The 22,606-nt window shown below is 37.7% G+C and overlaps 1 protein-coding gene across 1 annotated transcript in view; it reads left to right on the plus strand.

The window, feature by feature from the left end:
• The first annotated feature begins 1,007 nt into the window (after positions 1–1,007).
• ASAP2 (ArfGAP with SH3 domain, ankyrin repeat and PH domain 2) overlaps positions 1,008–22,606 on the plus strand; it is a 63,903-nt gene continuing 42,304 nt past the window's right edge. Inside the window, 4 exon segments of the mRNA XM_031552608.1 lie at positions 1,008–1,101; positions 4,793–4,938; positions 15,481–15,555; positions 16,578–16,627. Coding sequence (XP_031408468.1) covers positions 1,062–1,101; positions 4,793–4,938; positions 15,481–15,555; positions 16,578–16,627 — 311 coding nt within the window. The 5' untranslated portion in view covers positions 1,008–1,061.

The following is a 22,606-nucleotide window of genomic DNA, read 5'->3' on the forward strand; positions in this document are numbered from 1 at the left end:
AAATAGATTCAGTTTAAGAATACTCCATTAATTATGATGGAGAATCCTTCTGTTTGCATTCTGTATGTTAAGATGGGTTCCTGGGGACTGACTGGTATGCATCATTTGTCTTATACAAATGATAAACAATGAAACAACAGAAGGTTGTTTTTGTTGCTGGTGCAGCTTACTGGAACCTTTTGAATGAAAACTGGTACGAATTTTGTGCTTTCTATTTGCTGTTGTAGTGTGTAGCATGTTAAATAGCTCTTGGCATAATGTAATTTCTTGGTTTTGGTATTGTTCTTCAGTGAGGCCCAATCTTTGGAATTCATATTTAAATTTTCTTGCAGTTTTGCAAAGTTTGTTTGTTTTTTAATCTGCCTGTATTTCACTTTAGTCAGCAAAATGTTTGCTTACCTCAACTTCTTCATTTCAAACGAGTTGATTATAAATGCTTGATTCTGGGCAGGTTTTAAACTTGAATTTTATGTCATGTTGGTAAAAGCTTTGCACGGTGTCAAAAAACAAGTGGTATTTTTGAGAGAGATTCAATTTATTTTGCTCAGCACAGCAGTCACAAAGTTCATATGACTGGGAATGCAATTAATTAACTGAATTATTCAGGAAAGCTGAAATTAAGTTCCATTTTTAATATTCTGCCTGGGGAAGTAATATTGCTTGTTTCTTCAGCATCATATGTCAAAACATACGACAGGCTGATACTATTTTAAGTAAGCTTCTTTAATAATTTAACATAAGAAGATACTGTATAAATACTTTCATTTTAGAATATTAAACTATTAATAAACCCAGAAGGTGCTGGGTATAAATGAATCCGGTCACCGCGGAAAGAGGAAAGATGTATCCTTGTGAACAAAGGGACAGAATGGGTTGTGCAGATGGGTTGGAGCAACTGGCATGTAATTTAATAATTACAGGAATAAAATTAACTAACATAATTCTGTTAGTACAGAAAGTTTATAGGGCGCAGATTTACTAGAAGTCAAGCCAGTATTTCACATTTAATTTTTTTTTTTCAATTTTAGGCTCTGGATGTTGACCGAACTGTTCTCTACAAAATGAAGAAATCTGTCAAAGCTATAAATGTATCTGGTCTGGGTAAGTAGCTAATAAGTTCTGGTAAGCTATACTGCTGAAACTGAAGGGTTTGGTGAATTGTCGAAGTTGGCCTTCATAATGAAATAGAAAGTTACGTGGGTAACTCTAAGAAAAGAAATATGTGCATTTTAAATAGCAGTCTCAAACTAGCTGCATAATAATGAGATCAGTAACAATACAATTTTGTGAGAGCTGAACCTGCCATACCATACTGATACGAAATGGGGTCCTTCCCCCTTTCAGGGCTGCCTGCTCTTTCTGCCACCCCTGCTGCTTGACAGATCTCTAGATGGGATTTTCAGCACACAGAAATTTACATAAGCCATTTCAGGTGCTGAGTTGATTTCACTGCAAGGCATGTGATCCTCAAGGACATGGGGGGGAGGCAGGGTGTGTGTGGAAATTGTCCTTTTTGTCAGTGATAGGAATCTACACCGACTTAACTGCTTTTATAAACAGCCTTCCTGGTGGCTCCCAGTTTTGTGTGTTGAGAATCTCATGATAAGAGAAAACTGATGAGCTTCAATTTGTTATTATCATGATATGCAGAGTCAGATATTTCTCTGACAAAGTGATAAAAATATGAAGAACTATTACTGTGTACATTTTCATCCTGCTCCAATCCCATGAAGTTGTATGTGTTTACTTTTGAAAAAATGAATTGCGCTTTTGTTTTTGTGGATCAGCAACAAGAAGAAACAGCATTTTGTTCATTTTTGTTCTCATCTTGCAGTTCATAGCAATTAGAGTTAAGAAAACCTATATTATATGCAAAAAAGATAGGCATGGCCATTTTGGAGAGCCACCAATATCTGACAGAACTTATGAGGACTACTATGGTGGTGTAATTAGTACCAGCCAATTGAAAGGAAATTCCTTCTTGCTGAAGCTTATGAAGCTGTTGTCTTTGGATGATTGAGTGTCCAGTTTAAGATTGATCTGGAGCTGTGTCATCTGTTATGTATTTGTTTGTCATGCTGTGTTCTGTTTTTTGTTTCTTGGTAACTTTTGGTTGCTAGACTATGCTTCCTCATCAGTGTATTTGTTATAGTATTGCAGCAAATCACCGCATTTTTTGCATAAAAATCAGTGCTTTGCCTGGTTTTTAAATTCATGCTGCTTGATCTTGACAATAAACATTTGAAGGCACATCTGTTCCACCAGCACAAATATTGCTTTGCCTCTCCAGCAATGGAGGTTTTTGTTGACAAAGGAAAACTGTAGCTCTGTATTCAAAAGAGCATGGCTACTGGTGCTTTTTTTTTTTAAATATAGTTTCCCTGAGTATAAAGCCTACCTGTTCTGTTTTCCTTACATGCGTGAATGGTAGAAACTATTAGGATCCCAATTTGTATGTCATTTAGTTTCTTAGTAAAAAAAGAGCCTCAAACAAACATGGCTCGGGTGTTTTTGTTTTGTTTTGGGCAGAATCACACAAAGGCCTTGGTTGGAAGGGACCTCACAGCCCACCCACCCAACCCCTGCCATGGGCTGGCTGCTTCCCACCAGCTGAGGCTGCCCAGGATCCACCCAACCCAGCCTTGAGCAGCTGCAGGGATGGGGCACCCACAGCTCTCTGGGCAGCTGTGCCAGGGCCTCTCCTCCCTCCAAGTAAAGAACTTCCTCCTAACTTCTAATTTAAATCTCTCCTCTTTTGGTTTAAAGCCATTCCCTCTTGGTCCTGTCATTACGAGACTGTGTAAAAAGTTTGTAGAAAACCTTTAAGAGCCCATCAGAAAGAAACCTGAAGGCAAGGGAGAGTATTTTGGGTCAGGAGCTGTGGAAAAAACACCACTTCCTGCTCTTTAGATGTACTTCTAGAGTACCAGCTCAGCTCCAATATTGTGTCGCTACTGTAATGACCATCAGCATTATGGAAGATTGCTTAGAACTGTTACAGAGCTGCTGGTCTGTTGACTTCTTAAAATCTGATTCTGTAGATCCAGAAGCAGAGGCCGAGATTTGTATGGAATAGAAACCTCCTGTGTAAGTCTCGTAAAAAGTCAGCATGGTTCTTCTGACTGCTGATTTCACACCTAACTGTGGCAATTAGCAGCAGCAGCCTTTTCACCTTGTTTTCATGCAGTGGTGGTGTTCTCTTTTTGCTATTTGGATTGTCCTGACCTCCTCCCTTACTTGGGTTCAGACATGCAAAGCTAGATGCAGGAAGCATTAAGGATGAAGAAAGTGATATGGAAATAATTAACCACACTGAGTAGCTGTGTGAATCGTGCAGTTGCAATGAGCCAAACCCTGTTTTTTGCTGTCTGTGCCAGTTTGTTCAAAGCTTCTTCAAGTGTCAGTATGTCTCAGTTCATTCAAAGCTTCTCCAGGTGTATTCATGTCACACAATAGTGTTAGCTGTTCAGCCTTAATTTATCCTGTAGTTCAAATAGCAAAATGTTTTGGGGACAGGACATTGCAACATGAATCCTTTGGATATTAAATTGCTAATGCGCAAATGGGCTTGAAATTAAACCAGATCATTGCTAGTTTGAACTAACATTAATCTTCAGGGTTTCTGTTGGTTTCATGTAATGGCCAAGAGGGATTCTTTGTTCATATTCATGCATAATTTGTTTTCTAGGGTGTGGAGTTTTTATTCTTACTTCTTTTGAACCATTGGAAATATGTGGCAACTAGAATAAGAAATAGGCAGTATTAACTTAATCAGGTGCCAACTTGATGTGCTTTGCCTTTTGTGCTCAAGTTTAACTCAGTCACTAAGCTCAGAAAGAGCTTTTTTTATTCCTCGGACCAGATTTATGTGCACTTTTTATGTCTGTCTACACTGGACAGTAACTGGTAAACTATGATTGAATTGCTAGTTAGATGTAGGTAAGAGGAGGCCCCTCACATTTCCCTTACATTTGAATCAGAGGAGCCTGCTTTGGCCTAGATTTCATCTTGCTCCCTGGGTGGAATATCTCCTCAACACACAGAGTTCATGCTTTGAAGAGCATTAAGGAAGTGTATCCTACACCTATATTCAGAGCATGTCATCTCCATTGGCACCAGGGCACTTCTGAGAAAGTTTTGTTGTCTTAGGAGGGAACCTGATGGTCATGAGCCAAAACTGCTCTGAGAACGAAGTCATCCCACGTTAAATGCAGACTAGTAGGATTTGCTTCAGAGCCCCACTGCTGGTCTGGATCAGAGAGCTGACATGGATACGGGTTGTATCCTTCCTCATCTGTAATGTTTGTAGTCCATTTCCTAAGATGACCCGAAAATCTTTGATATACTGCCCTGTACAACAGGGATTCATGACTGCCAGTGTTTCTGCTCCCCTCTGATTCTTCGTTCAGCGCACAGCAGTTAAATTTAGAGAGTATTAACAAAAGACTGTAGAAGTTCATTATAGGAATTAGGAGTTATGTGATCCCTTGTATATTACAGAAATATTGCATGTCTTTGTAAACAGGATTTTTGTCAGATTATTGTCTTGTTGAATGACACTTGCACACGTTTGTACAACATTTGAATAGAAGCACATAAAGCAAAATTAGTGATACATCACACTTCCAGCATAACTATTAAAATATAATTTTTTCTTATTGTATTGAGTGAACATTCGTAGTGAGAAACCTTCTGAAAAGTTGTTTTTCTCTGCCGTTTTTTCTAAGCTTGGATGTAATTTTTATAACTTGTTGTTTGCTGACTATATTTTCATGTTTTGCTCTTTTTGAAGCTCATGTAGAAAATGAAGAACAGTACACACAAGCACTGGAGAAATTTGGAGGCAACTGTGTTTGCAGGGATGACCCAGATTTGGGAACAGCATTTTTAAAATTTTCTGTGTTTACAAAGGAATTAACTGCACTCTTCAAAAATTTGGTAAGAATTACTTGCATAAAGACATGTCATTTTTTAACGACACTGTAATTTCTCTGTTTCTGAATTACATCAAGTTAATGATAAGTTGTGCTTTAGCAATGACTGTTCTTAACAGAAATAAATAAATAAACAAAAAAGAGAAACTTGGCTTAAGGAAATGTATAGCACCTTATCCTTTCACCTTTCAGAACCTTTCAGCCCAAACCCAACCACGTAACTCTCTGCTAGCAATTCTCGTGTCTGTATGCTTGCCACAACAAAGTAATAATTGTTTTTAAATTGTGAAACCAGTAAAACTTAGCTTGGCTTACTCGGTTTTGATGTTGCTTTTACTTTATATTGTCACACTTTCCATCTGTATTTCTAAAGAGAGATTTTGGTGTTTCTGGAAGAGAGAGTCTCTTGCTTCTCAAGGAGGACAGTCAGGAAGAAGAAATGAAGCATGTCATAAGACAATAGTGTCCACTGGGGGCAAGTTCTGCAACTGAAGCCAATAAGAGTTAAAAACACTCTTCAGTGAGCCAGATGGGATGGAGCTAAATGGAAGAATGGGAATTTTAATTATGAATGGAGAATTTTCAGCCTCAGTTTCACATTAATCAGAGAGCACAAACAGAGCAGATTCTGATTCTCCATTCTAGTAGCTAGAGCTATGTCTGGACAAGTCCCAGAATTAATAGTCCCAGAATTAATTGGTGTCACAGAACTCTTAAGCTAGGGATGAGGAAAGGGAGATGACCCAGATTGACACAAACATTTAAAAATCTGCATCTGCTGAAATCGATGAATGTAGACAGATCAGATGCTTTTATGACTCTAGACCAAATGTCTAGTTTGCAGCCAGCTGGTCATAATCAGTTCTTTGGGGAATGTTTCCAGCTGATGTGATTTAGGGCAGTCTCATTCACTCCCTGATGCTGTCCTCTCTTTTTACTCAGTTGTGATATCGAAGAGAGAGAATCTGGCCCCAAGTGTATTTATCTGCAATGAAATGTATTTCATATTGGTCACATCGATTTGAATATCTCTGGCTGTACAAATAGCATCTGAGATTGTGTGTCAGAGGAGAATCCTAATCAAGTGTGAATCAGTCATTTATCCTGTTTTCCGTGGGGATAGACTGCTCATATGGAATAGAATATGAAATAGAATGGGTCTTTTGATTAATACCTTCTGTTGACTAAAAAACTCCTCTATCGTACATTAGCTGCAATATGGTGACTTCATTATACAAATGGATCTGTAAAATGCCATGTTTATGTGGTTTAAAAAAACAATCTACTAAGAGCTGCACCTTCCTCTCCAGAAAAAAAGCTGATCACGTATTTTATTTTAAGAAGCCAAGCAATAATGTAGTTTTATCAAAGCATTTGTTGTTTTAATAATTACTATCTTTATGAAATATTTCTGATATGAACAACTTTCCTTCTACAAACTTCAATGAAAAACAAAAACACAATGTATACCTATAGGAGATGGGATACATCTTATTCAATTTGTCTTAAGATAGAGCTTTTTATTTGTCTTCTCCAAAGGATATCTTTTTGTCCTGTTTTCCCACTATCATCTGTATTTTTGCTTCAGTTTATATATGTAAAGATCATACCTAAGTTTTCACTTTCTCTCTATCTGTGGCTCTTATATTTTCTATTTTTTCTATTTTTGAAATGTATACAATTTAGCTTGGTCTGGTGGTTGGCAACCCTGCGTATGGCAGGGGGATTGAAACTAGATGATCTTTGTGGTCCATTTTAACCCAGGCCATTCTATGATTCTAAGTACGTATGGACATGACAGTTTGTTGTTGGTTGGTTGGTTTTGTTGTTTTTTTAGTACTATTGTAGGATAGTCATCTTCTTTCTTAAAAAGAGATGTCTGGTGAAGAACAGGTCTCTCTAATGATCTGCTCTTTCCTAATGCACTTCATATTGTTGATTTTAAATTTTAATTTTTTTATTTTCTCCTGACTGGCAAGGGAAAAGTGAAGAAATAGAGGAACAGAATGTTTTTGTTTTTTTTTTCAGGAAGACAGTTCCTTCTGATAATAAATGTATATTTAAAAAAAATAGAAACTCATCATTATTGCTTGAAAATACCACATTGATTTATAAGAATTACAAAATTATGAAACAACTATAAAACAATTTTAATGATTTTGGTGACTTTGCCTGTTGCAACTACTAGAATGATTTCTTTGTGACTGAGGTTACTTCAAAAGCCTGTTTAGAGGTTTGCTGATGTAGGTCTGATTTTCCAAGAGATTAAAAGGATATTGACTAGCACAAAGAGGCCTATATACTGGTTGAAAATAACATTAGTTTTTTTTGTTGTTGTTTTAATGATCATAGCCATACATGGAACAACCCCCATGCTTTCTCACACTGTTGTGAGATAACCAGCTCTGATTACCTTAAGCGCATTGGCATTGAAAAACATCCTCCTTGTAGAGTGTTCCCTGATAGCATCCAACATACTTTGGTTGTAAGTAGTTTTGTTAGAAATGTGGCTAGCGATATGCAACCTGCTGCTGTTAAGAAAAAACACTGGAAGATGTTATTTAGGTAGACCTGCCCCTGAAGTTTCATAGGGCTCTGAATTTCCCCAGAAGATCTTTAGCTGAAGCAAGTGGAGAATGTGCAGGGAAGTGAGAGGACATGTTCAGACTGGAACAGATGCCAAAGCTATTAAGACTGGCAAAGCTTTAAGGCTACTGTCAAGTTTTGCTTTGTCGTGTACTTTGATTTTGTTTCTCGAAGCTGATGTGTTCTGTCAGCTCTCGGTCTGGGTGGCATTTAGAGCTGTAAAGTGCTTCTGCAAAGAGATTTTCTTTTCAACTTGTCTTCAGTAGGATAAAGGAAAGACATAATAAAGTTGCTCTACTTTTAACAAGGTTAAAGTTATTGTTTCCTCTAGTGTTTTTAAGGGTTTCTCAAAAGACTATGCTGTTTTCACAGGCCTATCAAGACATTAATGTTTTAAACTACTTCATTGATATCTGAAATAGTTTTTGTTACAATTAAATTAATCAACTGTAAACTATTAAACTTGAAATTCATGTCTTGGAATTGCTCGAGTTTTATGTGTTTTGCTTTGTTTTTTTTTTTTTTGAATAAGTAGAGTTCTTCAAATTTGAAATGATTTCTGAAACTTCTTAAGAGGAAAAAAAAAGCTCATTGCATGTCAAGTCCTTGTAGCTACTCACTTTTGCCTAATGCACTGATCAATTTATGATATATTCTGCAGTATTTTTTTAGCCATAGCTTCAATACTAAATTATACATCTTCCTTGAACTTCCCTTGAATTAGAATTGTGTTTGAGATCAGTCAATTAAGAAGTCTTTTTTAATAGTGAAATACAGAAAAAAAAATGGAAGCTTCTTTGCTGTGTTAGAGCTAACACAGTACCTTTTGTGGCACATACAGTATTGCTTTTTGGATATTTTTTTTTTTCCTGATGGTAACTGAGAGGACTGGAATCTACCATATTCACTGTGTAAAAGGTAGCTGGAAGGAAGAGATTCAATGTGAAAAATTTTTTTATTAATAGTCCTTGGATTTTCAATGAGGAGAAATGGAAGAACAATGGTGGCATTTTTCTGAATACATTCATTTTAATTCATTTAAAAAATGTGAGAAGGAAGATTTGCTTAGATGTAGAAGATAACCAATGAGAAAACAGAAGGACATATATTTCTGTACTGCGTAATGAACTTACGGATTTTTGTGTCCAGAATTTTCTCTCCTGGATAATGGGTCAGTACAGAGTTTTAAAAATATATTTGGAGTCTGAAGCTTTTGTAAAATTGTGTATAGTTTATTAGAAGTATTCATTTAAATTAAGTACATGAAGGACCTATTATATGTGAAGATTAAAGATTGATGATTAAAGATCATCGTGAGGCAATTCTAGTTCAATAAGTCAGCTTCATCAGTGGCCCAACTTAAATGACTCTATGTAAATTCATACAGCATGGGAATAAACAAGAGGAGTTAGAGACCTGCACACACCTTCAGAGCCGTGATCTTATTGGCACCGTGGAGATGTGGGATGGCTCCCATGACCAGAGTGCTGGAATAGAAGAATACAGGCACCTCAGGAATGATAGACAAAGGAGATAAAGAGGGCATGTTACCCTGTATGTCAGTGACCAGCTGGAGTGCATGCAGCTCTGCCTGGGAATGGATGAGGTGCTGGCCAAGGAATTGTGGGCCAGGGCTAAAGGATGAGCTGGGACGACAGGTGATGTTATAGTGGGGCTTCTGCTGCAGGCCGTCCAACCAGGAAGATGGAGCAGATGAGGGCTTCTGTAGAGAGAGGAGCAGCCTCGTGTTCTCAAGCCCTGGTCCTCGTGGGGAACTTCACTCACCCCAGTATATGTTGTGGGGACAACATAATAGGACATAAGCAATCCAGGAGGTTCCTGGGATGTATTAATGGTAGCTTCCTTCTCCAAGTGATAAAAGGGCCAACAAGTAGAGATTCTGTACTTGACTTTGTTCCCATCATCAAGTAGGGATGGGGTGAGGAACGTGGAACTCAGGGGCATCCTTGGCTGCAGTGACAATGAAATGGTAGAGTTTGAGATCCTTATGGCAGAGAGGAGGGTGCACAGCAAGCTCACTTCAGGAGAGCAGGCTTTGGCCTTTTCAGGGGTCTGATTGGTTAGAGTCCTGTATGTCTAAATGTCCTGGCAGGTTAAGTTCCTAAGCTGCTATCCAAAGACTAGTCTCTTTTATCTCTATACCTGATAAGATCATAGAGCAGACTTCCTGGAAACTATGATATTGCACATGGAAAAGAAGGAGGTGACAGCCTCCTTAATGAAGGTGGCTTCACTAAGGGTGAATAATACCTGACATCTTTTGGTCTTTTGTGATGGGATAAAGGAATAGTAATTATGCGATGTCATCTACCCCATTTGCACAGAATATTTGACACTATCCCACATGGCATCATTGTCTCTAAATTGGAGAGACGTGGATTTAATGAAGGGACTAGTTGGTGGATAATGAATTACTTGGATGATTGCACTCAAAGAGTCGTGGTCAATGACTCAGCATGTACGTGAAGATGAGTGATATTCCTCAGGGATCCGTACTGGGACCAGTGCAGTGTAACATCTTTGCTGGTGACATGGATGGTGAGATTGAGCGCACTCATCAGTGAGTTTCCTGATGACACCGAGCTGTGTGGTGTTGTCAATGAACTGGAGGGAAGGGATTGTTATCCAGAGGGACCTTGAGGGGCCTGACAGTAATATTCTAGATCATGAGAAATGAATAAAGAAAAATGCATAAAAGTGAGGACTGTTTTCATCTTCAGCCTTTTTAAAAGTTATCTTTAGGAACTACTGAACACAGAATTACCCAGAAGGTCTACAGGGATTTAAATGATCAGAAAGTACTGTAAACTTGTGTGTAAAACAGGAAAGAGATGTTAGGGCTTGCTCTTGCAGTAAGTCTAAAAGTACAGAAATTGCAATGGACCTCTTGGTTTAGGTGCTAGGAAAAGCAAGATGTAATAATTCCTCTTAATGTGGCATAGGTTCAGTTCTGTCTGGAATGTTATCTTTATTTCTTTGCCAAAAAGATATTGATCCAAGTGGAAAAAAATTCTAGGACAGTAAGAAAAAAATTGATCAGGGCTTAAATAGTTTGTTTTCTGAAGAAAACTTAGAAGAATGGGTTTGGCTCGGAGATAACTGTGTGCTTGCAGAAGGGGAACTTAGTAAATTGCATGTAAATGGCTCTAACCATGAAAAATATTAGATGAGGTGGCCCAAAGGAAGCAGTGGAAGCTTCCCACTTAGATGTTTTAACCTAGGTTAGAGAATGTACAGTTGGGAATTCTCCACTGGCAAGAAGGATGGGCTGAAATAACCTCAAGTCTCTTCTTGCTTTTAGAGTTATACACTTTATGCTTTTAAGAGTACACTAAAAAAAATGTATTTCCTTTTATTTTATTCTTGTAGTTCCTAATCAAGAAAGTTCCAGTCTGTAATTTGTCTACTGGTGGTGGTATAGTGGTCATTCCCAGTAGTATGCAGCATCACATCACCTACTGTAGGGAACCTGCTTATGCAGGATGATTGGACTAGATGATCTCTAGAGGTTCTTTCCAGCCACTAAGATTCTGTGGTCAACATTTGATATCTTATGTGAGGATCTTTATATAGCCATTAGAATGAGAATGTCCATGTGGGCATTTAGTGTTGGGCAGTCGCTGCTTCACTGGACTCCCTTTCCTTGTGGTGTGACACCAGTGATTGCTGTGCCTCCAAGTCAGCCTGTCCCAGTTCTGGGACGCATGATCATGTTGCAGGCAGGGCTGGGAGCAAGGACACTCAAAGGTACCATTGTGTCCTTGTGTGTGAGAGCCGGGTGTGGTGAAAAGTCCAAAGTTTTTGTTACGTGATTTTCCAAAATCTTACGGTTAGATGCCAGAAGCATCTCTTCTGTAGTGCCTTTCTGGGTTTTCAGTCACTCCATGCTCATGTTGATTGATCCTGTCCTACTCAAATCACTGGAAAAACTATTGAAAATTATTCAGTGCAATACTTCTTGCCTTAAAAAAAGAAATAATTACGAGTCAGCAAGCAAAATTGTCACTTGTAAACACTTGAGTTCACTGGTGGTTGAGAAAACCCAGTGCTTCTTAATACATGGAATCCATCTAGAATTCGGTAACAGCTGTGTGAGTCATGTCGTAGGTTCTTCAAGTGTCTGAGTTTTAGTTTAATCAAAATCACTCTGTGTTAAGAAACCTCCTTGAGAAGTAGTGAAAAAGGTTTTGGTTTCTTTTTTCGTTTGCTTTTTTTGTTTGTTTTGTTTTGGATTTAAAAGCAGTTCTTAAAAAAAAAAAAAAGTACTCATTAAAATAAATAGGAGTGCTGGCAAATGAAGAACTTCAGTGTTTAGCCATAGACTCTTAAGCTCCTTGAAAATCTTTCTGCTTAACAAATGTTGGCTTGCCTGTTTCCTCTGCCATCACTTCTGGCAGCCGTGAGTTCGTTTATTTTTACGTTCTCCCTCCTGCCATTTATTCTTCTCCTCCTCTGAGCTTTCTCCAACTTATGAAGTTTTAATTTATTATCCTGTCTCTGTCATCTTATCTTGTTGGAAGCTGTCAGAGGAAAACTGCAAGTGTGCCAAAGCAGCAGTGTTGGAATTAGAAACCAGGTCAACTATTTCTTTGCTTTGCTTTTCTTCTAATACATTTTTTTCCCCAAAAACTTGCTTATGTTTCTCTGGCAGAGGATGACTTTAATTTCTTTGAAGGTTTCATGCACTTTTGTTCATGTCTCTTTTTAAAAAATATTTTAAAACATAAATAGCTGTATACATTTTATATCTATGTACACACATAGCAGGAGCTGCAGCATATTAGTGCTTCTCTGTGTGTGAAAAATGAGTCTGAATTTTTGATAGTTCAGCTTAAACTTCTCAAGAAAGAGGGAAAAAATGTAAGATCATTCTTGTGTATCCTGCTTTGCTGATTTTAAATATGAACAAGTACGATTCATCTAACTAGGCTAATAATAACAAATTCATGCTTTATGATACTTAAATTTGTTGCAAGTAAATCAGAAATAGGGGATACAATGGACTGATAATAACTTGCAGGTAGTAGCACATGGAATTGATTTGGACAGGCAAACATTCTCCCTACATTAAAAAATATATATCCTAATTCTTCTGGAGTATTCTATTTAGGAGCGTGAGTCCGTGTCCCATTAACTGAATCATTGGGGAATAGCCAGGACTGTTTTGAAACCTGATGGTTGGTTGTATAAATATGCCTCCGAATAGCTGAGGGTCTGCCATTTTTATGACTTAAGGAAGAAAACACTTGTCTTGAATCTGCTGTTGAGAAACACCTCACTCCCGTGTTCCTCTTGATTATGTGGATTTGAAGAATATTTAAATGAAGACATTGATCTTTAGGCTACACTTTTTACTACAGCATAGCGATAAAGTAGAATAACGCAGTAGAACACGTAGCATAGGATGAGATCTTACATGAAGCCTCTTCTATTTCTCCTCTTGGATAGCCATTCTGGCCATCAGTCTTCTTGTAGAAGTTTTTATTTTTTACCTATGTTTTGTGTGATTTAAGCTGTTTCACTTATACTTCATAAACTACTATTTTATTAACTGTAGACACTGTTATGTTGGTATGTAGATGTTGTAGTGCTGCAGAGAACGTAGAAGTGGATTGTTTCCACTATCAGCTAAGCATGCGTAGATGCTGCTCTTTCAGTTTTTCTAAGAATTATTTTAAAAACAAACACAAAGAGTTGGAATTTAATATGTTGATTCTAAAGGGCTGTGGTTGCATCCTGCAGCTTTTTTGGGAGAAGGAGAAGTAGAGTGGAGGAGGGGAAATGTGATTGATTGTAGATACTCAATAGACCAGATTTTTTTTCTTCAACTTTCCTAATCATTTCAAGCTTTAAAATTTATGTACGTTCTTTTTCTTCTTGGTTGCTGGCTGAAATTTCAAGCAAATGCAATAAAGTAGCATCTTCAAAGAGGAAAAGCAGTATTTTGGCTTTTTGTTCTTTTGTTTTTAATAGCAGCTGTTGAGGATCACTGAGCATGAAGACCACTGGGGATGAAACCCTTCAGTTTGCTTTAGTGAGGCCACCAAGGGTGATAGATATCTTTCATATTTTTCCATTCTCTGTTGGCTGAAACTTCATAGTTGGAAATATTATATTTTTTTAATTCCTATTAATGTCATTCCTTATCTGACTGGGTTATGCTAAATGAGACTTTGATATTCCTGACATTTCTTCAGGAACAGAAGCATTATTTGTTACACGATGCAAACAGTTCTGAAAATCTGCTTTCATATATACATTTCTGTGCTTCTTGAAAAAAGCACATTAAAAAAAAGTTAACAGTTCCAACAAAAAAAGAAACCCACCCAAAGGCAGCTTTCCCTTCACTGCTGCAAAAATTAATCAGATTTTCTTTCTGTCATGTGATTCTAAAGCACTCTGTTTATTACGTTCAGCACAATCTGTTTGGGTTGTTACAGTTTAAACTCTGTGCCTAGCTGTCCTGGCTCATACTTGGAATGTTGTCTTCAATCATAAAGGGTTGGAAATGAAGTGTTTCTTTTCTTGGTGTATGCTACTTGCTTTCTTATTCCTACTGTAAGTCTTCAGTTTTTTCCCCTGTCAAAATACTACAGTACAGATAATCCATTCAGAACCATTATTTTTTATGTTATTAACTTATTTAAGTTTATCTAAGTTGGTTTTCAGTTTTTATTTGAAGTGAAGATTTTTTTTCATCTTGGATTATTTGTTCACTTTTGAATTACGTGCCTACTCAAGACCTCATAAAATCTTTATTTAAAAGTTTTTGCTGATAGGCCAATGGCAAACACAGCACTTTCTAGGAATATACGCTAAATGTTTAACTAATGGCTTTTTAGGAGCCAGAGTTCTTTGTCTTTATAGTTTGTGTCAGAGTGAGACAGTATGTATTGTGAGTAACAGACACGTTTTATGGAATGGGCCTGAAGAGACTTCAAAATTAAGAAGATTAGTTTAAATGATGCTCATGAATTAAAAGACATAAATGCAGAAAAATTGTGTCATTGTTTTGATATAACTTAAACAGTAAAATCAGACAGTGTTAGAAATAGTGGTCTCATTTTGCAGTTGTTGGATGTGATATTTACATGAGCAGGAATTCTGCTGGTTTCTTGCTGGCTTGGATTGTAATGTTTCCCGAGTAAGTTTAATTAACTCATGTTACTGCATCTTTGGTTACTGGTTGTACTGACAAGTATCTTCATAAAGCAGTGTTAGGAAAATAATATGTATGATATGTTCTGTTAGCCAAGAAGGCCAATGGCATCCTGGCTTATATCAGAAATAATGTTGCCTGCAGAACAGGGAGGTGACTGTAACCCTGTACTCAGCTCAGGCAAGGTCACACCTCGAGCACTGTGCGGTTCTGGGCCCCTCACAACAAGAAGGACATTGAGGTGCTGGAGTGTGTCCAGAGAAGGGCAGCAAAGCTGTGAGGGATCTGAAGCACAAGTCTTACGTGGGGAGCTGAGGGAGCTGGGATTGTTCAGTCTGGAGAAGAGGAGGCTCAGGGAAGACCTTATTTGCTCTCTACAGCTGCCTGAAAGGAGGTTGTGGTGAGATGGGGGTTGGCCTCTTCTCCTATGTAATTGTGATAGGGTGAGAGGTAGTGGCTTCAAGTTGTGTCAGGGAAGGTTTTGGTTGCATATTAGGAAAGCTTCTCTGGAAGCTGGAATGTGCTGCCTGGGGAGGTGGTGGAGTCACCATCCCAGGAGGTGCTCAGGAAATGTGTAGATGCGGTCCTAAAGAACATGGTTTAGTGGGCAGTGTTGGATGTAGATGGACAGTTGGGTTTGATGATCTTAGAGATTTGTCTCACCCTTTATGATTCTATGAAGATTACTTACTGAAACTTTTTGTAATTTCTGAATTGAGGCAAGTACATTCTATATTAAAATGCATTGAATGTATTTTCATGTAATTTTTTGTCTCACAGATTCAGAATATGAACAACATAATCACTTTTCCGTTGGACAGTTTGCTGAAGGGAGATCTGAAAGGAGTAAAAGGGGTATGTTTATATTCTTATTTATAATCAAAATTATTGTTGGTACAGTAGCTAATGTAATATTTTTATCTTATTTGATGTAAAACTTATTAGCTTAATAAACAAGATGGTTATTTTTTATTATGAACTGAGTCATCCATTCTGTTTGTGGTTGCACATACAGCTTGCTGTTGTCTACATACACAAAACATTTGGAAGCTTTAAAAACAGTTCTGAGATATAGAAGACAAGCAGAGAAGGAAGTGTAATAATTATTAATTTATAGATATTCGCCTAGTTGAAAGAGGCACCTTAAAAAGGAAGAATTTTTATTAATATATATATTTAGCACTCTAAATGTACCTTTTTAAGAAAAGCACTGAGTGAATGTACTGTTTTTCTGAAGAAAGGCTAAATCTACTTGTGCCCTGAATATATTTCCTATTTAAAATAATAATAACTTAGAACTCTGATGATATGTTTACAATAAATTTCAAAGCTATAGCCAACAAATGAATTTGGCTTACACTTCATTTACTGCTGAGCAAACAGGAAGCGACTGGCAGCTATTGTTCTAGGACATTGAAGGAAGAAGAAGATGTACACAGACTAAAAATGGTCTCTGTATGTTACTGAAGGATGAAAAGATTATTTATACACTTATGATTATTTACACACTTATGATCTTTCTGTTGCTTGCTTAGTGTGTTTTGCTCCTCTTTTTCTTCTGTTTTTCAGCATCAGAAAAAGTGCACTTAATACAGTGTTGCTCCATGTTCCTGCCTTGAGAAAACAATCAAATGCTACTTTCATATTATAATTGTTGAAAAATCCAACTCAGGACTCCTAGAGATGCTTTTAGTAATGTGAATGTATTAGTCTTATGTACAAGACTGCTTTTACACGGTTCTTATGCGAGCTTTGCAAGAACATGTAGAATTCTTTATTCCAGTAGGCACTGCAAGTGGCATAGATTCATAGTTAGAGCTATAGTATTTTTCATGTAAATAAGTAACTGCATTATTATTTCTTTTTGGTCTTGACAGGACCTGAAAAAGCCCTTTGACAAAGCTTGGAAGGACTACGAAACTAAAGTGTATGTATATTTTAATCTTCTATATAAAAGTATAATTGAAATCTAAGAAAGTTATTATTTAGTAATACGGTTCCAGGCAGAATTCCTAGCTGGGAAGATTTTTATCTGAGTAGAAATGTAAATATAGGCAAAATCATTTGAAATTCTGTAATCCTGTAATATACAGTTTACTTCATGGATAAATATTTTCCTTTTTTTTTTTTTAATGCCATGATAGTAGCTCTGATAGACTTGTTAGCTTAATGAAGTTCTAAGTAATCAGCATAATTTCCCACTTCAGTTGGGAATGTTTTATTTCAATTGAAACATATAATTTTTAAGTTTTTCAATAGTTTCCAGTAAAACTACAAAAAGTATAGCAACATAATTATACTTCTTGATGCAATTTTAAGGATTTGTTGTTATTTTTTTCTTCTCTTCACGGACTAATTCACTGTAATTAGCAAGTGTCTTTAGTTACAAGAGCAGATAAAAAATGTCTGTGTGTATTCATAGAACCACAGAACCACAGAATTGTAGGGGCTGGAAGGAACCTCTAGAGATCATGGAATCCAGCCCCCCTGCAAAGCAGGCTGCACAGGTAGGCGTCCAGGCAGGTCTTGAATATCTCCGGAGAAGGAGACTCCACAACCTCCTTGGGCAGCATGGCCAGTGCTCTGCCACCCTTACTGTGAAGAAAAATTCAGTTGTCTTTAAAAAAAAATGAAATATATGCAAGCCAAGATTTAGTTCAGGATTTTATAACTTGAAACACTTCTAATGTCTCTGTAATGTCTCTGGCTCTAGCACATTTCATGAGACTATGCCCAGTGCTGAGGTCTCCAGGAAGACTTTAGTGAGCCTTCAGCAACAAAGTGCTAACGATGGTGTGGAGATAAGCTTATTTACTGATATGGCTCCAAAATCCTGTGATTCCTGATCTGTCTAATAGCACAGACCTTCACAATATTTTAATTACTGCAGTTTATTAAAATATATTAATGTTTTCTGCATTTCATGCCATGGTTGGATGCTCTTAGCAGGTGTAATGTGTACTAAAAGTGAATGGATACCTATATTGTTCTTGTCATCGATATCACGTGTCTAGCACAATTTATTATAAGCCACTTGCTTGAAAATGTATGATAAGGTGTTTAAATAACCATAACATCAGTGTTTATAACATAATTTTATATCTGGCTAAATGAATCAAAGAAGTCAACAAAGCTTAATTCCTCAAATCAAGCAGAATTAATTTTGTTACCTGTCATGACCCAATCAGATCAGGGTCATTGAGATTTTGAAACTCCTTTGGTCTAAATTAAGGTGAAATGACTCCCAACAATCAGTTAAATGTTTATTTGTATCCCGCTACAATACTTAGCATAAGATTCTGGGTGTATATATATATCTATCTATCTATCTCCATACGTCATTGGTGATAAGCTGATGATATGTTACATTCTAATCTAGCATGAAGATAGAGATTGGATAGATGGGTAGGGAAAATCTGCCTCACCACTCTTGGTTCCAGTGTAGTCTCTGGTCTGGTAATATTAGGGTGGCAGGCGCACACCTGACTATTGAGTCATAGTTCTTTTTAGTTATTGCAAAAAGGAGATACTTCACAGATGTGCCTCTTGTTTGCATGTGAGCTGGTAGTGGGGGGGATTCAGTATTTGAGCATGTGTGGATGGAGGAGGGGTAGCATCAACCCTTTCTACTCCAATTGAGTCAGGGTTTGTGGAGACACCATCCCTTATCACATCAGTCAGGTAGGCATCTCTTGCAGCTGGGAAACTTGCCCTGACTTCCACAGGGATGTAGGGACATCCATCCTCTGTTGTATTCCACACCCTCATAGAATCCACATGGAGTGGTTTGGAAGGGACATTTAAGATCATGTAGCTCCTCCTGCTGTAGGCAGGCACACCTCCCACTAGACCATGTTGCTCACAGCCCCACACAGCCTGGCCTTCAGAGCCTCCAGGGAAGGATCTTCCACAACCTCATTGGACAACCTGTTCCAGAGTCTCACCACCCTCCCAGTAAAGAATTTCTTCCTGTTATCTAATCTAAATCTCCCCTCTTCCAGTTTAAAGCCATTTCCCCTCATCCTGTTTCTACGTGCCCTTATATAAAGACCATTCCTAGCTTTCCTGTAGGCCCCCTTCTGGTACTGGAAGGCTGCTCCCAGAGACATCTCTTCTCCAGACTGAAGAGCCCTGGCTCTCTCAGCCTCTTCCCTTAGGGAGGTGTTTCAGCCCTCTGATCATCTTTGTGGCCCTCCTCTGGACTCCCCTCTAACAGCTTTATTTCCTTTTTATGTTGGGGGCTCCAGAACTGGATGCAGAAGGTCTCCTGCAAATGCTTCTGTTTCCCTGCTCCAATTGCAAACTTAAGCACACAATTTCTGATAATTCTTTGCTGTTAAGCAGTGCCCCAGCACTTGGGACATTAAAACAGTTTCCCTATGTCAGGAATAGGTATGCTTCCTGGTGTTACCAAGTCATTTGTGTCAGCGCAGCTGGTAGTCCCTGAACAGAATTTCATGGTGAGTTTTATTCCTTATTCCAGTATTACTTGGGTTGTGACAGTTGGTTGAGTTTTCTTAGCTATCCATCTAGTGTCTTTGATCTTCTGAGGTCATCAGCTTCACATGTACCATATGATTTCTGGTGATGCAGCTCCAGAATATCACAGTATTTTAACACAAATATCTTTCAGCAGATCCTTGGCTGCCTATATTGACTGAGAATCTAGCACCATTTTTTAGTTTATTTTCCAGTTGCACAATGTTGAAATGGTTCTCTGGTGCCTACTGAGTTGACCCATCTGAATTCATGTGCAAGCAGGCTTCAAAAGTGATTTCTGTAGGCTGTTTAAGTCACAAAAGCAACAAGCTTAGCAAGTTAGCTAAATCTCGTTATTTCTTTTGAGAATAATAATGAAAATGATCTAATTACTGCTTTCCAGGTTTGATTTTTGAGGAGGACCTTAGCTGTGTTGTATTTTTGAAACTGCCTAGCTACAGCAGAATATTCATAGTAAGACATTCTGAAACATTAAGATAAACCCCCAGTCTGAATCCTTGGAACTTGTAACTGTGCCAAGACTATGATGGCTCCAGTGCTCAGTGGTTTTTTTAATACCAGCAAACAATCCTGTTTGGTGCTATGCCAACTTTCAGCTATTGAAGTAATTAAGATTTCTAACCATCGCCCTTGGCAGTAGTTTGTCTCTGAGGATGGGCCATAAAGAACAGCTCTGTAATTTAGCCTGATATTATCTACCTGTGCCTGATTACTGGATCTGAAAGCTTGTTTAATTATGTAGAACTCATTCATAGTGACATCGCACAAAGCTTGTGTGCAGAATTTAAAATAAATACAATTGCAGGCTGCTGAGGCATATATCAAGAACGCTGTTCCTAGTGGAATAGAATATTCACCAGGATGAGCACGTTAGAGTGATGTAAGGGTTTGTACTTTGATCCTCAGTTTGGTCCTAGTAGCGGGTGGTTTGTTTCAGAGTCACTTGCACTACAAATATTTTCCTTTTTTTAAACAAACAAACAAACAAATGAACAAGCAACTTGAGTACTTGAGAAATAAAAATGGCCATGGGAAATGCATTTGAATCTCATTTGAATTCAATGACAGTAGATGCAGGAAAAGTTGTTGTGTGCATTGTTACATTTAGCACGTGAAGATGTGATGTTGGCCTTGAATTTATTTTCTGTCTGTGGGATTGAATCCAACGTATGAGATCACAAGATTTAATTATTTTTTTTCCCTTTGAGTGTGACTGTCTTTTAAAAACTCTGCTTTCTGACTTTGCTTTTAATTAAGACACTTCATTTTTTATTCTGAACAGGTTCCTTTTTTCAGTGTAAGGAGGTAGTTCTTCTTGGAGATACTTCTTTCCAAGTTACCTTCATAGTTTTTGCAAAATTCCTTAAGGAATAAAGCATGTCTCTTTAACAGTGGTTATTTTTAAACCACTTATGCTGCAGTTTATTTAACATATTAAAAAAATAATAATAAAATTGAAGGTAGCATATGTTCATTAGGAAGTTCTTTCAGATCCATTACCATTTTCTGTGGTATTTCCGGGTGGCTGGCTGGTATGGTTGCCATGTTTTTAACTGCTAGCTTTTTAAGCAGTTACATAAAAGCTCCACATCAGTAGTCTAGAGTTTAAAGCTGTTTGTCTAGCCTGTTGGACTCCTTCACTTTGATCAAGACCAAAGGATCATCTGCTTGAGGCTTGGGATAGAGAGCCTGGGAATACCATGTACAGGCAAATTCTTCAAAGCTCTTTTTTGTGATTTTTTTTAATGATGGTTGTTTTATGACAGTTTTTTGTGGCTTAAGTTTGTCCATCAGGAAGTATTATTTTTTCACTGCAATCTGCATCACTTCTACCAAGTGAGTTACCAACTAAATTCAGAACAGAACTTTCCTGACCTCCCTCCAGGAGGCCTGTGGATTTATCAGACCATCTTGTGTGGAAGACAGGTTTCCAGATAAGCTGAAATGCTCCCAGCTGTCACTGTTTAGCTTGGCCTTAGCAAATACTGGAATTTTAATGGTGTGATTTTCAAGCTGGGGTGAGAACACTGGTTTAAGCCTGAATTTGTTGAGACCAGATTTGTCATCTACTGAATTTTGGACATATGAAAACAGTGAGGTTTTTCGGTGTTGCTAGGGTTGCAATTATATGTGCCTCAGAGGTTTCTAGAGAAAATAACTTGTTTTGATTCTGTGGTCATCTCAAATGGATCTGAACTTCTCTGTATCTGTGTGTTTTGGTCATCTGTAGCGTTGGGTACATGCAGTGTTGTCTCTGCTAACCTCAATCTGCAGTACTGACAGAGGTTTCCGCGGTGTTCTTTAGTGTGTTACCTTAGATGATGCCTTGTTTGGACTGTTTCTAAAGCCTAGGATTATGCTGAGTTAGCTGTCTTTTCTAGTGATACTTCTGTTGCATCTTTTTTTTTTCTTTTTTTTTCCCTTTTTTTTCCCCTTTCTTTTTTTTCTCCCCTTGAATTCACAAATCATCCAGGTTTCTAAGCAGCTTTGTCTGCCTAACTCTGTTTATCCTATGCTTAAAATCATATCACTGGCCTGAGTTTCTGAGTCACAAGTACAAACCTGCGAAGCAAATCACCAAATAGCAAAGCTGTGTTTCTGTAGTATGTTCAGAAGTGGCAATGCCTTTATCCTGATTTCTGTCTGGATAAGGAGATTCTTAAACAATTTTTCAACTCAATAAATAGAATTCTTCTGATTCTTCCTTATAAAAACAGCCTGTTTGCCTCCATATCTCATCTTTTCCTTGCACATCTTTGATAATGCTGAGTGTTGATACACCCAAATGTGATGTATTTGAAAAGAAATTCATTAAAAATTTTTTTTTTTCTTTTTCTCCATAATCATTTCTGATCTGCTTCTTCAGACTCTGAAGTTGTGTTTGAAAATTGTTTATGTATCTGGTCTTGTTTGGGAGGGTAATGTTGATCTGTTCTTAAACTCTTAGATCACCATCCATCAGTGTTGATTATTGTTGATTGATTCTTCCTTTGTAGATACCGAAGTTCTCGGAGCATTTTCCTCGAGATCACCTCAGCTGACGTAACTGGTTTTGTACTTTGGAACTGGTTTTGAATAAGGGAGTAAGAGGAGCAAGCTTCATGCTAGCCAGCCATAAGAAAAAATCAGGAATATCCTTAGCTGACGTGGAGGAATAATTCATCTTTCCTCACCATCCATCATTAGCATGCTTCATTTGTAACACTAAAGATCTTTAAATGTTTTTAAAGCTTTAAGCTAGCTAAAAGATCTCAGTTAATCTCTGTTCAGCCTCTGAGAGCTGGACGCTGCTGCTTGCTGCTCTGGGACTGCAGTGGGATGATGTGTGTCTGCTCTTCTGACTGGAATTGGTGCATACTGGGCTCTGCTTGTTACAAGGCAGTTGCTTTCCCCCATGTACTTAAAC

Source organism: Meleagris gallopavo, chromosome 2 (genome assembly GCF_000146605.3).
Source record: "Meleagris gallopavo isolate NT-WF06-2002-E0010 breed Aviagen turkey brand Nicholas breeding stock chromosome 2, Turkey_5.1, whole genome shotgun sequence".
In the NCBI taxonomy this organism is placed as follows: domain Eukaryota; kingdom Metazoa; phylum Chordata; class Aves; order Galliformes; family Phasianidae; genus Meleagris; species Meleagris gallopavo.